Raw genomic sequence first — 17,216 nt, 5'->3', positions numbered from 1 at the left:
TTGGGGGTTATCGTTGAATGTTGGGGGTGCGGCCCAAGGATGAGAGAGTGGAAGGGAAAAGCATATAGAACACTTAAGTTGATCAGACACCACACATGGCTTGATCTACACTTCACTCACCAGCTCTCACAAAAAGGGAGGAATGAAAAGACAAGGGTGAAATGTTTGCACAGGAACACAAGGAAAACAAAAAGAGGACCACAGGTCATGAAGGTTATCAGGTTGTTAACACACCTGTAGTTTTTGGGCGAATGCATTAGGGTTGGTCTCAGCGAGGTCAGGCTCCAGGTACTGCACAGGGTCGTCAGACTCAGACAGTCTTTCTAACAGGGATATGGTCAGGGCTGAAGAAGGGACCTCTTGGCTACTGAGCTATAGTGGGTGACCGGGAGGAGGTGGGCACAGGGTGGGGGAGTGGGTGGGGGGGGGGGGGTTGAGGTCAGCATGGCAAAGCAAGCACTCAGCGACTGAGTGGAAGACTTGTTGGTGAATTAAGTTTAGTGTGGATTTCCAGATCCTGAATGCTGTCAACCTGACTAATGGGGATCATTCTGGGAATTTACTGTTATGTGACTGTCTCTCTATTTGTAATCAAACAGACATGATACACATACTGGAAATTAAATTAAATGACAGTAAAAAGACAGTGATGTTTTTTAACAAACACACAATGAACTGTACAGTACACTGATCTATAACATTCCTAAAGACAGACTTTTTTTTTTTTTAAACACACCTGCTCATCCCTCTCTGTACTTTGTGTTCGACTCAGTACTTCACTTTCTCTTTTCCTGCCCTTTTCTCCCGCAGAGCCTTCAGGACCAGGCCTGGAACTTAGGACTGGGGTCTTCATGCTGGCTGTTATCTGCGCCTCCATTTCCTCAAAACTCCTGCAGAGAAAGAAAGGACATTCAATCCAAATCTGTTAAATTTGTTCAACAAACAAATGCACATTTTCAAATGTCAACTTTACTATTAAACTATTACCCTGTGCATGGTGAGTTGGGCTCAGATCCATGTGCATGTATATCCTTGGTTACAGTGTTTGATAATGAGTCCAAATTTAAGTATAATGATGGCTTCTTCACAGACAGTGGCTACAAGAAACATCAGAGAAAGAAAGTGAATTGACAAAATGTTTTTTATTTTGTTTGGCAATCGTGGAGCATGTGCTAATACTCACAGGTGAAGAAGAGCCAATCTTTTCCATGTACTCTATTTCATAGTCTTGCACTGAAAGGCACAGAAAGACAAAATAGATGCAGATGAAGCATGTACTGTACACGGCTGACACCGCCAACATACAGTACCACTGATGGATTGAGCTAGACAGCAACTCGGAAGAGTAGTAAAGAACTGGGACAAAGGGCTTATGTAAGTGACAACGAAAATCAATAAAGAAAAAAAACATAATCCATCCAATATCTTTTGTTGAAAATCTGCTGAATGTTTTGCTTTTTGTTAAAGTCTAAAGGTGAATGCAAGAGAGTCACACAGCTTCTGGACAGTATCTATCTCACCTGAAGACTGAAGACTGCTCTCATTAACGAATGATGTCAGATCCGATGGGTGAGGGAAGTCCTGATGCTCAGAGATCAATTCTGCATCGACGTCATGCAAGCCTGCCCACTTGTGACTGGTGGAGGAGGCCAGCTTCTCTTCGTCCGTGGCGTGGTCATCCTGTAGCGGGAGGGAGGCGGGGTCGTCTGCATCCTGACATACAAAGAAACAGGTTAGACAGAACTAATAGAGCCAAATAAGTTATATACTGTAAGCACACATGAACATACCTGTGAGTTGTCGGACAACTGTGATTTCTTTGGTGACCTCTTCACCCTAAAAGTGTTACTGGGAAAAAGCTAATCATTAATCTAGAGTCACACATTCAGAGGATATGTAACCTCTGCTAATTAAGACCCTCAAATTTGCATAGTTACAAAATCTAACAGGTTTTTAATTTCTGCATTTGACAACATTTCAATTTAACAGAGTAATTCTACTTTACAGTGACATTACCCCTGATTACTTCACACATTGCCAAAGAAAAAAGCTTGATGGAAACAGAGTACTTGTTCATGTAGCTGGTTGGTTAGGAGGACATTGATGAAAACATTTATTGACAATTGTTAGAAGCAGCATTATGCAAAAAAGAAAAGTTTGATTTTGTAAAACTAAATCTCTAATATTCCAACACTAAATGATGTTATCTACAGTTAGAGGGAATAATTAAGACAATGTACTTGAAATAATTAATCATCAAAATATGAATTATTCAACCCATGATATTATTGAAATGAGTATGTAAAATTGTGACTTAAAATATTGATTGACTAAAAGTTGCAGGAAGGCTTTTCACTGCTTAGTCATCATAAAGCACTTTAAGGAGTAATCCAAAATAAACTGCTACTAATCAACTATCCATCCATGCATCCATTTTCTGAGCCGCTTCTCCTCACGAGGGTCGCGGCCGTGCTGGAGCCTATCCCAGCTATCAACGGGGAGGAGGCGGGGTACACCCTGAACTGGTTGCCAGCCAATCGCAGGGCACATACAAACAAACAACCATTTGCACTCACATTCACACCTACGGGCAATTTAGAGTCTCCAATTCATGCATGTTTTTGGGATGTGGGAGGAAACCGGAGTGCCCGGAGAAAACTCACGCTGGCACGGGGAGAACATGCAAACTCCACACAGGCGGGGCCAGGGATTGAACGCCGGTCCTCAGAACTGTGAGGCTGACGCTCTAACCAGTTGTCCACTGTGCCGCACTAATCAACTAAATAAGAGGAATTTATTCTTAAATTACATTCAGGTCATAGTCTCTTAGTGGCTCAGGTTGCTTTGTGAAAATGGCAACTCGCAAATCCTACAAATGGACACCAAAATCATGTATTAAGCAGTCCAAAACTAGCTGCACAAGTGTTGCTGCTGGTTTAATAGAAGTTAATAAACACAATTAGCTCTCTGTATGCATACAAAATATTTACTTTTTTAATGTCATTTAGTTTGTGTATGATTACTGTAAAAAGGGCTGTTGATTGTAGTCACGGGGGTGTTGAAATATTAAAGTGCAAGGCTGATTGATGACATGCTGGTTTACAGGGATCCACATGGAATTGGGAATGGAATATGGTGGATAGTTGTGTTGTCCCTGTACTTACAACAAACAACATAGAGTGGACACACCTCTGGACTTCCTGTGACATATGAGAATACAGTGGATATAAAAAGTCTACACAATACTGTTCAAATGCCATTTTTTTGTGTGACCGAGATAAATCATCTCAAAACGTTTCCCACCATTAATGTGACCTATAAATTGTACACCTCAATTGGAAAAAAATAAATATTTTAGAAGTACAAATAGAAGAAGCAAAAATAAGTACAAATAAACAAAAGGTTCAGCTGTTCTAGTAAATTTGGGGGGGGGGTTACATCATACAGCTTAAGTCATGGTCTGCAGAGAGTTTCCACAGCATTAGAGGGCTCTCATTTTTCAAATGTATTCATCAATAGAAAGGTAAAAACAAAAAAATCCAAGACATTTAAATTACCATGGGACATAGTAAAGTCATCATCAAGTGGAGAAAATATGGCACAGCAGTGACATTACTGTGAACTAGACATCCCTCCAAAACTGGCCAAGAGGCCACCAGCAACACTGAAGGAGCTGCAGGAATTTGTGATAAGTACTGGCTGTTCAGTACATGTGACAACAGTCTCTTATCTTCTTTATACAGTACTGTATGTCTGGGCTACTGTATGGGATAAGGTGGCAAGACAGAAGAAGCCTTATCTTACAAAGAAAGAGATGCCATAATTCAAAGCAATGGGTATGGCGCTAACATAAAACTGGCAATATCGTATCTGCCGTGAAGCATAGTTGGGGCGGCATCATGCTTAGGGGCTGTTTTTCTTCAGCTGGAATTGGGGCCTTAGTCAAGGAGGAACAAATTATTAATGATTCCAAACACTAGTCAGTGTTAGCACAAAACCTTCAGGCTTCTGCCGGAAAGCAAAAAATGTCAGGAAAAGCTTGCAAGAACAACTGAACTGAATTTCATGAGAAATGGTGTAAAAAGGTTTTGAAATGATCTTGGTCTCATTTTTCTTAATTTCACTAAAACCTGGCATTTGGAAGTCTGCACCCCTGGCGTGGAGACTTTTCATATCCACTGGTACAGGTGACAGAGAGAGGGACAAAAGGCACTGATGTAATAGAGCAGTTGGCCACATACAACACAAACTAATCTAAACACGCAAACAAAAACAAAACAACAGCAGCAACTCAACAACCACTGAGTGTGAATACGATGAACTTACGATTTCATAGGAGTTTTCTTTTTTTTGAGTGGTTTGTTCTGATTTTGATCTTCCAGCTCCCCAATATTGTCATTGTCGTTTTCAATGTCGTCATTTGACGACAAATCAAAGGAGGCTGAGGCCTTAGGAGGCGTGGTTGAAATCTTGTTGGAGGATTTAAAAGGGTCGACTACCGAGTCATCAAAATCAAAACTGTAAGAAGGCCCAGATGCTGCAGGAGAGTTGGCCATGCCTGTCTTAGTTAAAAACGGATTAAAATTTGGATCGTCCCACTTATTCGACTCGTAAGATCCTTTGGAAATTGGCTTTTCCTCTTCGTTGCCATTGTGTTCTGCCGAAAGGTTGTTGTCCAACTGCTCAGCCTGTCCTGGATGGGCCTTCTTCAACCCCAATTTTGGCTTCCTCAATGGCATTTTGGCACCAGGTTTCTTGCCCAGTTTCTTAGATAGGGGAGAAGCTGCGTGGGATACCTCACTATTCTCCTCTGAGTAATCAAACTCAAGCCTCACAGACTCACGTTTGGGTAGAATGGGTTGCTCTTCAGGGTTGGTAACTGGTGCTTCAGGTGAAGCTGGATGAGGAGGTCGCCTCGCAGCAGGGATGGGAGGACTATCTGGCGGGGTAACAACAGGGGCACATTCAGGACCTTTACGACCAAGAATCGGTGAGTTGGCAATCTTACTCCCTCCAGTATTGAAAGGGTCTATGCTCTCAAAGTTCTCTGGATCCCATTTATAGGTGCCACTGGGAGGGATGGGGTCTTCCTTTACAGGGGGAGCAGAGGGGAGATGGTTCTCCTCCTGGTACAAGGGTAAGAAAGGGACAGACAGACTTCCCTCTGATTCAGTATGAGTGTTTTCTTCTGGTAGTGGAGGTGGGGCGTCTACATGAGTCTTTCTAGTCTTTCTGATGATTCCTGCAGGACTCCCACCTTCTGCAGGGCTTCCACCTTCTTCAGGACATCCACCTTCTTTCACCTCCCGAGTCACGATTTGAGGGTTTGCCCACTTAATGATCTCTGGGGTGATAGTAGTAGAACTTGGCCTCTCCGGGTTGGAGTTTTGCCTCAGAAGAGGCTTCTTCTTCACAGATCCAGGGCGGACTTTCCTGGGCCTGCGGAGTGTCCCAGGGTTGCTCTCTGTGCCTACACTGAAAGATTCTGAATGTGGCCGAAAGCCTTGTGTTACAGATCCATCGAAGCCACACGTGTCAAGCTCTCCTCCCTGGAGGCTGAGTGAACGAGTAAGTGGTTGACTTGTTGACTCTGAGGCAAAGTTTTCAATGTTGTATGTGCCACTGGCAGCAATTGGCCTGTCCTCATCAAAAACAATGGCAACTGGATCCGAAATCAAGTCGGAGAAGGGATCTCTCACTGAGGTCTCTTCTGAAAAATAAGGAGGAAAAAACACCATGAAGATGTTAATTCTGTTGTTCAATTGAAACACTTAAAATGTTTTAAGTGGTTGAAGTGAGGGGGGGAGCTTAACTTTGTCAGGTCATCTATGTTGAAGTGAGGGGAGGGACTTTAATTTAGTCAGGCCATCTAAGGCCGTCTACTAGGAAAAAAAGAAGTGTATTGTTGCCATGTTGTGGCATCTACGGTTAATTACAAACCTTTCTGAGTGGGTGACAATTAGACAGAGATTTTCGCTATACCCTCCCACGAATAGCAGGGGTTCACAGTATTTCATATTTAATACAGAGTAGTGAGTCAATTATAGAAATCATTTGAACTAATAAATATCATACTGATAAACCTAATGCTGTTGTTTTTTGGAATACCCGTTGTTAGCAAATGTCAAAATCGTCATTGCGCTATTTGTGGCACCAATAGTTGCGCTCCATGAATTCTGCATCACAACATAATGCAGTGCAAAAGAGTGAGTGAAAAATAATTCTACATAAGTCTACATCTTTTAGATAGGTAAAATGTAAATGCATTTTTGTTTGTTTGAAAAGTTCTCTACTATCTGCTGTTTATAGTGGGAATTACTATTGGATCACAATAAAGCGCAGTAATTCATGTTTTGGGACAAAGAATCTACAAGTCATAATATCTGTGTATACTTAAATGGTTGGTTGGTATTATTGAACAATTCTTTTAATATAAATTCTGCTCAATGAAAGACTTGATATGCAAAGATGAATCTCCTAAAAAGAAACCAACGAGACTCACAGGAGGACAGATAGTCTTAGGAAATAATCACAATCAGAGATCCTCTGCCCACCAAAGCATGGATGAATAAAGAGGATCGAGAAATTCCAGAAAGCTTGCAAGAATGAAGCGTAGTACTTAATTCCAATAGGTGCTGCATCAGGATACCATATTTACTTGTTCTTAGACTACCTTGATGCCAGGTTTTTTACTCACCTTTGTCATCAATAGGTAGTGATTGGCTCTGCGGTTCTGCGGGAGCCTTCACTGGAGTTGTTGATTCGGGAGTCTCGAATGCTCCATCAGAGTCAGAGCTCCTACAACAAAAAGACAATCGCATACTGAGTCAGTACTGCTATGAATCATTTTGACATCACCTTGATTGTGAACTCATTGTTCACCGGCCCGGTATTTAACAGGGGCAAAATGTTTGTGTCAATATGGAGTACAGTAGTCCATGTACCAAATGTCAGGTATCAGGTATAGAAGAAAAAAATCCAAAGTAAATACTATTTTGTCTTTCATCAGCACCAGATACAGATCAAAAGAACAACCCCTGTGTTGTTATCGATGCCCCAATGATTACCATTGTGTTATTCAATAACATGTCTCTCGCATTCCATCCTGTCTCACCTCTGACTGACCAGCTCCCCTGCAGTCTTAATCATGTTGTCATGATGTGAGCTCCAGGAGAGACGCCGGAATAGCCCGAAAGCCGGATCCAAGTCTGGACTGCCTGCTGCCCCTCCCAGCAGTGTGTCCCAGCCCCAGCGAGCCCACTGCAGTGGAGACAGAGCCTGCCACGCACTCACCGCCATAACGTCCAAAAGACGACAGCCAGCGTCTGATACACAGGTAGACGCCCACTGTTTGTTCTGCTATACGCAAGATCTCCTGTTATTTTCAATACTCAGCTGTCTTTTTTTCCAATCCGCAGTCTCATTCCTTCCAAATTGCTTATAAGGTATTTGTCATCCATAGCCACCGGTGAGGAGGAAAAGATGTCTTCCCATCTGAATGAGACTATCGACAGACTGCTTGCACTCTCTCACCTCTCTCAACCTTCCTCTCTTCATCAACTTTCCCCCTCCCTGCCTGTCTTTCTCCTCCACCACTTTACTAAATCTAGAATTCATTTTCATGACATTTCAAATGTTATAATGAGGTAACCATGGACACAGAAACACCCTTTTTCATGTTGCCGCTCTGGCACGTGAGGATCTCAACAGACAGTGTAATTGCAATGAAATGAGTCCCAAATGGACAATAAAAATAAAGCATTGAGTAGAGCAAGCTACCATCTTCAGAACTTCCAAGTTGACAAGAGATCAAATATACTATTGTCAGTATGGCTCTGCAACGTTAACCATGTGAAAAAACATTTTATTACAATAATTTGTAATAAACCGCGACAGACAGGCAGACTACACCCTGGACTAGTTGCCATTCGCCTGTAGTCAACTTGGCAAGACTCCAGCTCCCCGCAACCCTCAACAGGATAAGCGGTACAGAATATGAATGAATGAATGGATGAATTGATGGTTGGACAAGAGTCATTTTAAACTAGTGATGGAGGTCCAAAGTCAAGTATCTATGAAAATGTAATGAGTAGACCAGACTAGACAGAATGTTAAAGCGCCATCTGGATTTCGACAATCCCCTGCACTTGATTTCCATTAGTAAATGCTGTGATGTGAGACAGTAAATGTATATGTAGTAAATATATTACTACGTAAGAAGAAATCTTGCTGGTGATTTATTTAGATTTCTAATTATCCGTCATTTTTCTACCACTTATCCTGTTCAGGATTACAGGTGAGCTATAGCCTGTCCTTGCTGACTATGGGCCAAAGGCGAAGAACATCCTGCATTTGTCGGCATTCAATCAGCACATATAGACAAATAAATGTGGTATGTGGGAGGAAGTCGGAGTACCCAGAGAAACTCCATGCAAACACGGGGAGACCATGCAAACTGCTTGAGCTGAGATTTGTATTCGCAACCTTTTGATTGTGACGAAGCTAGTACATTTGGCATTATAAGAAAGCTGAATACAAATAATTTATAGAAGCTGATTAGCACTCATTTCAATGCTCAGTTTGTCTCCTCCTTCGAGACACCTTTTTTTTTCCTCACCGCAAATGGATAACTGTCATTGCCATGGTAACTGGAATTGCCACCATATGTTTATGGCGGGCAAAAACTGTCTGGCTGCATGCTACACGCGCATGCATGCATTGGAGAACAGCCAAACTAATCAAAGTAAAGTGTATCAAATCAGTGCATTTTAGATTTAATTTTACAGTTATTTTCCAGTACACATTTTGTGAAAATTAATATTGTATTAAGTTTCCATTCTTCCTCCAATTTGAAATGTGTATTCTGCATCCATAATTACACGTGTACATAAATCATATTTCATCTAACAGATATGACATGACTCTTAGAGAGGTGCTCTAGAGAAGATACAAACCTGACAATGTATTTAGTGTTACAATACTATCTTGCAATTTTAGCAGTTGAAATATGCCCAGAGGAAAGACAGCATGTGAGTGAACAGGTGTGACATAGAGACGAACGTAAACAAAGAGAGCAGCAGCCAATGTCGAGAGAGGAGACAGACAGCCTGCCTAGAGATAGACGCTGTGTGGTGGGAGGTGCTGTGCTTCAGACAGACAGAAGAAGTGCAGCTCCCAGCCAAATCCACAGTGCTGGTAATAAGACCTTAAAATCAAACACCTACTGTATCTGATGATGGAAGCCAACATCACGCTTCCTGAGAGAATGAGGAAGGCATGATTACCTGCTGCTGCTGCTCTTTCCCACGGATTGACTGATCCCTGCAAATCACGTCTCCCGTGGATCCTGATGGTCAATAACTACGTCCCATTTCACTGCCCTTCTTTCATTATTTATATCTTTTTCTGCATTTGTATCTGTCCAAACGCTGTTCTCGATCTTTCCTCATCAATCGGTCCTCTCATCTCATCCTGTTTAGTATACTATGTGCTTCATTTTAACAGATGACAGTGACTAAAATAATTATTCATTACTGCTACAATTTAATTGATGCATAATTAATTTGAATATAATTATTATTAATTGATCAATTCAAGTGTCCAATAACAATACTGTACCTATAAATTATAGGTAACAATATACAATAAAGACCCGCTGCTTGACACGCACTACTATTAATACATGTTGTACAAATGGTAGTAGCTAATAAATAATGAACAAAGTTGAAAAATAGAGTGGACGACTGGTTAGCACATCTGCCTCAAAGTTCTGAGGACCGGGGTTCAAATCCCGGCCCCGCCTGTGTGGAGTTTGCATGTTCTCCCTGTGCCTGCGTGGGTTTTCTCCGGGTACTCCAGTTTCCTCCCACATCCCAAAAACATGCATGGTAGGTTGATTGTATTTAGAGTCTTAAATTGCCCGTAGGTGTGAATGTGAGTGTGAATGGCTGTTTGTTTGTATGTGCCCTGCGACTGGCTGGCAACCAGTTCAGGGTGTACCCCGCCTCCTGCCCAATGATAGCTGGGATAAGCTCCAGCACCCCCGCGACCCGAGTGAGGAGAAGCGGCTCAGAAAATGGATGGATGAAAAACGAGAATAGATATATTATATATTAAAATTAAAAAGTTTTATGCGTGTAAAATATATATTTATACAATGTATTACTGTACAACAATGTAGGACTATATTCTATAACTTTGTAAAGCACTGTGAGAAATAAAATGATATGAATAAATATATTTATCGTTTAACTTAACATATTTTAACTTGGGCGGCACGGTGTATGACTGGTTAGAGCGTCAGCCTCACAGTTCTGAGGACCGGGGTTCAATCCCCGGCCCCGCCTGTGTGTAGTTTGCATGTTCTCCCTGTGCCTGCGTGGGTTTACTCCGGGCACTCCGGTTTCCTCCCACATCCCAAAAACATGCATTAATTGGAGACTCTAAATTGCCCGTAGGTGTGAATGTGAGTGCGAATGGTTGTTTGTTGTATGTGCCCTGCGATTGGCTGGCAACCAGTTCAGGGTGTACCCCGCCTCCTGCCCGATGATAGCTGGGATAGGCTCCAGCACGCCCGCGACCCTAGTGAGGAGAAGCGGCTCAGAAAATGGATGGATATTTTAACTTGATTTATTTTGTATTTACTTTTTCAACGTGTCTACGAGTGACCTGGAGCATCTCTACGTTTTCAAAATCAAATGTGGCCCTTGAGCACAAATTTGTGCCCACACCTGTATTAGGAGGTGGCCTAAAATTGGTAAATGTGTAGTACAGTAACAGTAACGAGTAATAGCATCTGTATTATATAGTTCAAATTGCACTGCATACCAGTAGGGACTACACTGTCCATTCTTCACTCGCGTTTGTACTATGTTAGATGTGAAGAGACCAGCAGAGGGAGCTATTGTTTTGTTCTGACCCTGTGCAATTCAGTGAGTCTCGAGAAGTGGCGATGGTGATGATGTGGGAATTGTGCTTGCTGTGAAAGATCCAATTTTGTGTAAGAAGGAACCTTTCGTGGTGTTTACGGGTGACATTTGGTGATCAGGGCACAAGATTTTATTAATGCCTGCGACAAGAGATCTAATCAGCTGCAGTTTCTCGAAAATGGAATCACTCGGCACATCTTGTCAAAAACACCTCCCAGAAATTTTTTTTTTGAACCGCTTCATACCGAGAACGAAGCAACTAAATCGAGAATGATTATTAAAACAAGGGGGGCGGGAAGGAAACTGGGTTCTGGGTTACCGCTTTAGGAATGAGGTAATCCTACAGAGCCCAATCAGACATACTGAGAGCAGGCAGACGGCACGTTAAAACAACAGTGTTGCATGAACAGCGGGGAGAGGGTTCAAAAAGATGATGATACTGAGATCGGATGCAAGGTACAGGAGCACAATTCCCAACATCCATCACGACAGACCGTAACAGTAACTGTTATTTTGGATTCTGAAGTATTTAGTTGTCGTGTCAAATATTCTAGCACAGTAAAATAAATATTGTGATGTGTTGTGAAGGACAACTCACACAACCACCCAGCAATGAGACATGAATAAATGTCCTCAGTCCATATTTAGTCAAGCTTCCCTGTGATCAATCATTCATCCCTACGTTATAAATGACATCTTCCCCATCTCGCTCCTTTCTCTCACTGCACGGGTCCTTGCTCCCCAGTGCAGAAGCGTCTGAGCTATAAATAAAACTAAGTGGAGCGTTCTTGCTCTGTCCCTAACTCTCTCATCCAGTCATATTCTTGCACACCGTGCTCCATTTTAATACTGGCTCCACATCAGCCCATCAGCTTGAACTCATTGCCTCCATCTGGCTTCTATAGTTCCGATAGAAATGATTCACATGTGGGCGAGACTGCGCATGTGCGCTGATCCCTTTATTTACATCACAAAAGCAAAACGACAACAAAGATCAGTTGGCTGGACTTGGCGGAGTAATATCAAGGCAGAGGATAATGATTAGATTCAAAATAATAATAATAAAAAAGAAGAAGAAGAAGAAGCTTGAGACTCACATGTGTTCTTGAATAGGACAGGTCTGTCCTTGCTCCATGGATTCGTTGGCTCCCATTCTCTGCTACCTCTGCCGCCCCCCCCCCCCTCCCCTCCCACCTGCGCCTGCACTCCAGCCACTGTCCACATCCACCTGCTCCCTCTAAACCTCCTTCTTCCGTTTGCTGTGATCCTTGGAGCAACGTGCCGCCAGCGGAGGCGAGCGCCAGCTCAGAACGCTGCACTGCAGACAACAACCTCGTCTGGCTCCTCGCATCGAGTCAGCGGACGATTAAATGCTCGTCAATTTATGCATAGCGTCCCTCACCCTCAGCTCCTTCACACGTTGTGGACATATGACTTTTTTCCATGTCGTTCATCTATAAAATTATGCTAAAGCATTCAAGTAGATGGCTAGACTAAGCCAAAACGATGCACTAAGAATCCAGCTCTCTGGTCGTCTCACGTGTGTGAGGTGCCTCCTCTCTGTTTGGATGTGGCTGAGCTGTGACGCTGCACACACTGCCTCCTCCCCCTTCCATTCCCCTTGACGCCCCCCACCCCACAAAAGAAGCAGCAGACGCCTGTGCCTTTAAAGAAAGACAAACAGCCTTTTTTGAGAGTCAAACAATAGAAGACCCTTAAAGAGACACAGGGCCCTCCTTTTTGCATGATGCCTCTTGCACCTTTGCCTTTCTTGTGCCTGCATCCTCCTTTGTCATTCAGAAGCTGCATGAAAAAAATACTTTGAGCCTCTTTTTCACGCAACGACTCCGCTGTCTGACGTAAACTAAAACCTCGGAGAGAATAGTAGTGATGTGTCAACCAACTTTGAGTCCAGCCCACTCCCTTTGTGTCAGTAACTCTACACCAACATGTATACAAGATCCAAATCTATTGTCTCAGCAGCAACCAAACTAGCTATCACATCACCCCTCAAGTTGTACCACTCAAAATTCAACCAAATATACATCCATCCATCCATTTACTGTACTGCTTATCCTCACTAGGGTTGTGTGTGAACTGGAGCCAGTCTTGTCTGACTTTGGGCGAAAGGCGGGGTACACCCTGAAGTGCTTGTCAGTCAATCGCAGGCCACTTATAGATAAAAATATCACTAAAGCCACACAAAACCTTTTTTGCCGTTGTGCACGACATCACACACGACCTCACTGTTCATCACGAGACCTCAGTTCAGTGAACATTAAAAGGATTAACTGATGAGCATGTTTTGCTTTTTGCAGCACTTTTTCCAAATGGTGCACCGGCATAGCCTCAACAAAGAAGAATATACGGTAGGTTAGCAGAATGTATTTGAAGCATTTATTTATTTTGGGTGGTTTAGAGAGGTTATTACTTCAGTAACAATGTATTAACTTATTTGTAAACAATTAAGAGAAGTGAGATGTGCAAATCTTCATAACATTGCACCACTCATTGGTCAATTTGGGACTTTTTATCTTATATGGATAACAGCAGTGGTTAGTTAATTTAGTACACAAGTAAGAACATTAAAATGGCATTCAAAATTTTGCTTGTACAGTTAATACATCCATCCATCCATCCATCCATTTTCTGTGCCGCTTCTCCTCACTAGGGTCGCGGGCGTGCTGGAGCCTATCCCAGCTGTCATCGGGCAGGAGGCGGGGTACACCCTGAACTGGTTGCCAGCCAATCGCAGGGCACATACGAACAAACAACCATTCGCACTCACAGTCATGCCTACGGGCAATTTAGAGTCTCCAATTAATGCATGTTTTTGGGATGTGGGAGGAAACCGGAGTACCCGGAGAAAACCCACGCAGGCACGGGGAGAACATGCAAACTCCACACAGGCGGGGCCAGGGATTGAACCCGGGTCCTCAGAACTGTGAGGCTGACGCTCTAACCAGTCAGCCACCGTGCCGCCACAGTTAATACATTTATTTTTAATGAATTGTGCATTTATTATTTAATTATTTATCCCCCAGGGGTTGTTGCCATGGAGGATTCTGCTCCGAACGATTGCGTCAGGTCTTAAGCCAGAACCAGAAGGCATCTACCATGCGGTGCCTTTTTCTCTTTAAATGCACACTTATGCCATCTTAATGAACATTGTACAGCACCAGACTATGTGATAAATGTTGCCCACTCGACATCCGTTGCAGCCTGGTCATCTTGGACGGCTGGCCCCCACCCCATCTGTGGCCCTTCTCAAGGTTTGTTTTTTTCCCAAATGGGATTTAGAGTTTCTCCTTGTCCGATTGGGGGGTTTAGATGAGGGTATGTCGTCAATCATTGCCAACTGGGGGCCTGTGAAGCCCTTTGAAACTCCTTTGTGATTAAGGGCTATACAAATTAACTTGACTTGACGTGTGCTGGTCTAATTTACTGGCCCCCTCACCAAACTTGGCATTAGAAAGACCAGTAATGTACTCCAATTTGTCATTTTTTAGACATCTACTATTAAGAAAAAGTCCTCTGTGATGAAATAAGAGTAGGAACAAGTTCCACAAAGTTCCGTCTTGATTGACCAAGAAGCAATGGGAAAGGGGGGGGGGGCTCTGAAATATAAGAAGGATGAATCCATTGTGCATTCATGGGAAAGTGTGCTGTGCGGGCTTACTACAAAAAGCAGCACTTGAAATCATAGTAGCAGAGATTCAGGTGTTCCACTGAAAATATGAATGACGACATGACGACTGTGAAAATGTAAAATCTCCAGTTCCACTGCACTGCATGCAACATCAAGTCTTTCAAAGGCACTTTTTTGCTAAGTGTGGGTATGGGGGTTGCATGGAGACCATCCATTAATGGATGTTCTCATTGAATATTAACATAATTCTGCTCGCAAATGCCCTGATGGTCGATTTTTAACAGCCAGAGGGGACAAGTGGAAATGCTACCCCCCTCACAGTTTCCTACATGCTAAAGCAAAATTATTGATCGGCACGACCAGTTCCATGTTCAAAGCATGCAAAAAAAGCATGTACTACTATGATGCACTAATCATGAATGATCTCTTTTTCATAAGTCTGGTCTCGTACTTTGGCCTCATATGCAATTCAAAGTAAGGAATAAAATATCGAGTGCACTTTGCAGTGGCAGTTTTTTTTTTGTTTGTTTGTTTTTAAAGATTTATAACACAGCTCGAGTGAAATCAAGGTCACCACGAGCAGCCTAAAAGAATGTTTGCTATTTGGGATTGTAACAAAAAGGCTTGCACACAACAGTAAAGGGGTTGACATTTAGTGTAAGGATAACTAAAGTAAATTTAATATCTTGAGACTGTTTGTGACATAATTTGTGACATAATTTTGTTACATTAAATCCTCATAATTCTAAATATTAAAATGTTAAACACAAAATGCAAACACAAAATTAATATTAAATAGTTAGATTTAGCAAGCTACCAAGACCCTTTAATTGAAACTCAAAAGCGCTCACTGAGTGGAAAAAAGTAATTGAAAACATGAAGCTAAGTCAATATGGCAGGGACAGCGGAATAGCTCATAAAAAATACAATGCGTAGAGAAAGTTCGTAATGGGGTCACAGCAAAACAGCAGTATTGAAAGTGAAACATAAATAGAAATACGCTGTTCTGTAAGCAAAAATGAAAAGGTGCCTTTAGGGAACCTTGGATATCTGGACACTGAATGCCGAACAGCCATTGATTTAGTCAAGACTTCGCTATTATAGACAATTACTGGGACTAAATTCCTGAAACCACATTTACACTACCACTCTAATAATTTTTACAATTGAATACATTACATTTGTGACATTTTCCATGCCTTTGTTTTGGCAGTAAATGATAACATCAGTTTGTGGGGGAATATTTCAATTATTAGCGTTTATCTCCATCGTTTGTATGCTTTTATACAGTATACCCATCAAGAGAGATACTGCTGAAAAACAATATCTGATGTATGGTATGTTATTGCTTTTGTGTGTAACAGTAGATAGCAGCAGAAGGGTGGATGTGTACTACGAGTAAACCGAGCGATTCCATCTGCTGGTTGCAAAAAAGCACTGCACTGCATAGTTACTTTAAAATCAATTACAAGAAGCTACAGTATGTAAGTGCTGAAAGAAGTACAGAGCACCAATTAGTGTTGTGAGTTAAACGCCTTTGTGGTCCGGGATGAAATTGTGTATTTGTGACACAAATACTTTCACTGCAACAAATCAATCACAATACGTTAGGATGGAGTACATTTTGCTTATTACAAATGTGTGGTGTTTCAAGTTGTTGGATCATGCAAAGTTTTTAAAAGTGAAAAACATTACATCACAATGCTCTCATTGCTTTGCAAGCCATAACGCATAGAATTATTAACATTAACATAGGATTGGGGAGGGGGGGGTTCGTTCGTTCTGATTGTAAAAGTATTGTAAAGTTGCAAGTATAAACACACTTGTTAGAATAAGGACTGTCAAGGAGCTTGTCAAGTGACACTTTAGTGTAAGTTTAATAAACAATGAAATTGTTTTGGCATATTAACACAATCCTCTGTATGAACTGTACGATGTGATTGTGTAAACGTTTGACTTAGTTCCTGAGAAATATCATTTACAAGCCACAATTACACCGTTTCCATAAGCACAATGTCATAATACAAATCTTTTTTCTATTTTTAAACTTTATTTTTACTGATTGGGAGTACCATATCGTTGGTGTGTTTCTGTTGTTGTTTTTTTCTTTTTATATGAAACTGAGAAAAAAGAAGGCACACTTTTAAATTAGATTTGATGAGCCCTGATTGGAATTTGGCGGATAAGCATGTAGCCAATTTTCATCAAGCAGGCTAAAAGGACTAGTGTCAGATATGGGCACAGCAACCATCTGAGATGAGGGGATACACAAAACGAAATAGCTTAACCCACATCCACACAACACAGTTTTGTGTATCTCACACTGAACAAAAGGAAAGTTTGGGGAAAAGTTGATACCTTAGAAGGAGGTGGCAAGATGGAGAGGTTGGGTAGGGGTCGTCACTTTGGCGATTGGAAGGTGCAGAGGGGGAAGCAGGAGCTGGAGGAAGAGGAGACCGGTGGGGAGACGCAGGTGGCGTCTTCTCGGGAGAAGGGGATGCAGGTGGAGGAGCGGGGAGGTCGGGAAGGGGAGCAGGTGGGGGGTGTCTGGGTGAAGCGATGTGAAAGGCAGTGCTCCTCTCTGTGTGTTCAGTGAGGAGGGGTCTGCAGGAGAGGGAACACAGAACATCAATAGATGC

General features: G+C 42.2%; 1 protein-coding gene across 1 annotated transcript in view; it reads right to left on the bottom strand.

Moving 5' to 3' along the window:
* tacc2 (transforming, acidic coiled-coil containing protein 2) overlaps positions 1-17,216 on the bottom strand; it is a 51,070-nt gene that overhangs the window by 8,072 nt on the left and 25,782 nt on the right. Inside the window, exons 7-16 of the mRNA XM_061789941.1 lie at positions 16,936-17,181; positions 6,698-6,798; positions 4,327-5,710; positions 3,165-3,200; positions 1,791-1,848; positions 1,521-1,713; positions 1,184-1,233; positions 988-1,097; positions 737-890; positions 235-372 (exon numbers count right to left, since the gene is read on the bottom strand). Of these exons, the coding sequence (XP_061645925.1) occupies positions 235-372; positions 737-890; positions 988-1,097; positions 1,184-1,233; positions 1,521-1,713; positions 1,791-1,848; positions 3,165-3,200; positions 4,327-5,710; positions 6,698-6,798; positions 16,936-17,181 (2,470 nt within the window). The remainder of the gene's footprint in view (positions 1-234; positions 373-736; positions 891-987; positions 1,098-1,183; positions 1,234-1,520; positions 1,714-1,790; positions 1,849-3,164; positions 3,201-4,326; positions 5,711-6,697; positions 6,799-16,935; positions 17,182-17,216) is intronic.

The sequence above is a fragment of the Phyllopteryx taeniolatus genome, chromosome 11 (genome assembly GCF_024500385.1).
Source record: "Phyllopteryx taeniolatus isolate TA_2022b chromosome 11, UOR_Ptae_1.2, whole genome shotgun sequence".
Taxonomy (NCBI): Eukaryota; Metazoa; Chordata; class Actinopteri; order Syngnathiformes; family Syngnathidae; genus Phyllopteryx; species Phyllopteryx taeniolatus.
The sequence above is the reverse complement of the archived record's forward strand: the minus strand, read 5'-3'. Positions and strand labels throughout refer to the sequence as shown.